This window comes from Melozone crissalis, unplaced genomic scaffold (assembly GCF_028551555.1).
Source record: "Melozone crissalis strain CALT ecotype California unplaced genomic scaffold, PUWL_Pcris_2 ptg000010l_1, whole genome shotgun sequence".
NCBI lineage: Eukaryota > Metazoa > Chordata > Aves > Passeriformes > Passerellidae > Melozone > Melozone crissalis.
The window spans coordinates 4353800-4356049 of record NW_026535788.1 but is presented as its reverse complement, the minus strand read 5'-3'; the positions used below and the strand labels follow the sequence as shown (position 1 = coordinate 4356049).

Below are 2250 nucleotides of genomic sequence, written 5' to 3'. Positions count from 1 at the left end.
CCCAGGGGCTGATGGCAGTTGTGCGCCCTCAGGTTCATGTCCCCACAGCAACAGCATGGGGGTGCTTCCCCTGCTGTGTGCAATGCAAACAGGGGCTGCTGAGCCAGTGCTGCCGTGCCTGTGCCTGCAAGGATGGGGCGCCTGTGTAAGCTGGGGGAGAGGCCAGGGCTGCAGAGGGGGGATGTTGTTGGCAGCTCCATCAGGACATTCTGGGACGCTGCCCTGGGCTGTGCAGCACACTGGGGATGGATCAGCCCCTGCTCTGCTGCTCCTTCCTGTCTGCCCCAGGGCCCTTGCAGAGCCCCAGCCATGCTGTTTGCCCCCAGCCTGCCCGCAGCCAGCCTGGGGCTGCTCACGGGGCTTTTCTGTGCTGAGCACTGGCCTGGCCATGTTCTTGAGAGAGCCTGGGCAAGGAGCCTGGAGCCCCCAGGCCCTGGCCTGAGGCGTCAGCGCTGCCCCAGCAGTGCCCATGGCCTGTCCCTGCTGCAGCCCCGGCACTGCAACCCCCAGGACTGTGCCCGGTCCCGAGAGCACTCAGGCCCTACAGCAACACCAGGGCCACCAGGGCAGCAGGGCAGGGCCACGGCAGCAGCACTGGCAACACCAAGTGCTGCTGCTGCTGCTCGGCACAGCTGCTGGGCCAGCACTGATCTGCCCCCAGCTCTGCACACAGACATTGCTGCTGCAGTTCCAGAGAAGGCAACAAAAGGCATCTCTGCAGAAAACTCTACTGGGAAGTCCTTTATTTCCTTTAAAGTCACCCAGAGTGCAGCCCCTCATTGACACAGTCTGTGGCCACAGGCAAGTTGGAGAGAAAAAAAAAAAAGGGAAATGGCAGAAACAATGGCATTTTTTCTGGACTATATTTAAACATAAAACAAAGGAAAATAACCTCCACAGTTAAGCCAAAAAGAAGTAGCAAAGATGACGTTGATTACAAGTTATTTGCAGATATTGCCCAGCAGTTTAATATTTCTGAAACCATCCAGTCATCAGTCTCCACACTGCAGCCTTGAGCTCCTGGTTCCTCAGGCTGTAGATGAGGGGGTTCAGGGCTGGAGGCACCACTGAGTACAGAACTGACAGGGCCAGATCCAGGGATGGGGAGGAAATGTTGGGAGGCTTCAAATAGGCAAATGTGGCTGTGCTGATAAACACGGATAGCACACCCAGGTGAGGGAGGCAGGTGGAAAAGGCTTTGTGCCGTCCCTGCTCAGAGCGGATCCTCAGCACAGCTCTGAAGATCTGCACACAGGAGAAAACTATGAACACAAAACAGCCAAATACCAAACACACACTAACAGCAATTAGCCCAAGTTCCATGAGGTTGGACTGTGAGCAAGAGAGCTTGAGGATCTGTGGGATTTCACAGAAGAACTGGCCCAGGGCATTGCCATGGCATAGGGGCAGGGAAAATGTATTGGCTGTGTGCAGCAGAGCATTGAGAAAGGCACTGGCCCAGGCAGCTGCTGCCATGTGGGCACAAGCTCTGCTGCTCAGGAGGGTCCCGTAGTGCAGGGGTTTGCAGATGGACACGTAGCGGTCATAGCACATGATGGTCAGCAGATAAAACTCTGCTCCAATGAAGAACATAAAGAAAAAGAGCTGAGCAGCACATCCAGTGTAGGAGATGTCCCTGGTGTCCCAGAGGGAATTGTGCATGGCTTTGGGGACAGTGGTGCAGATCATGCTCAGGTTGCTGAGAGCCAGGTTGAGCAGGAAGAAGAACATGGGCATGTGCAGGTGGTGGCCGCAGGCTACGGCGCTGATGATGAGGCCGTGTCCCAGGAGGGCAGCCAGGGTGATGCCCAGCAAGAGGCAGAAGTGCAGGAGCTGCAGCTGCCGCATGTCTGCCAATGCCAGCAGGAGGAAGTGCCTGATGGAGCTGCTGTTGGACATTTGCTGGGGCTGCACACGGGGACCTGTTCATGGAGAAAGGACAGTAAAGACTTAGGGGAGGTACCTGTAAACAAAATCAAGGCCATTTCCCATACATTCTCCTCTGTAACACACAGACATGGTCTTTAATGTTTAAGGGTTCTGAGGTTTTCTTTATAAGCTCCCCCCATGTCTCTGCTGGTAGTTTTGGATATCAAACCATAAGCATGTCTGAGGCCCTCAGGGAGAACAGAGTGAGTTCCCTGGGTCAAGATGATGAATGCAGACTGAGGAGAGATGGTCTGTCATTCTGACCTGTTCAGAGTTTCTTTGGGCTTTAAACTTTCTCAGGTGGAAGATGACCAGTTTCTT

At 54.8% G+C, this 2250-nt stretch overlaps 1 protein-coding gene across 1 annotated transcript; it reads right to left on the bottom strand.

Annotated features, from left to right (window-relative positions):
- Positions 1-966: 966 nt before the first annotated feature.
- On the bottom strand, positions 967-1899 carry LOC128933550 (olfactory receptor 14C36-like). The gene has a single exon (XM_054270550.1). The coding sequence runs from the start codon at positions 1897-1899 to the stop codon at positions 967-969; it is 933 nt and encodes a 310-aa protein (XP_054126525.1).
- Between the last annotated feature and the right edge of the window lie 351 nt (positions 1900-2250).

What these genes read in the sequence shown, in the direction of transcription:
- LOC128933550 (XM_054270550.1), bottom strand. Translation starts at nt 1,899, where the DNA reads ATGTCCAACAGCAGCTCCATCAGGCACTTCCTCCTGCTGGCATTGGCA.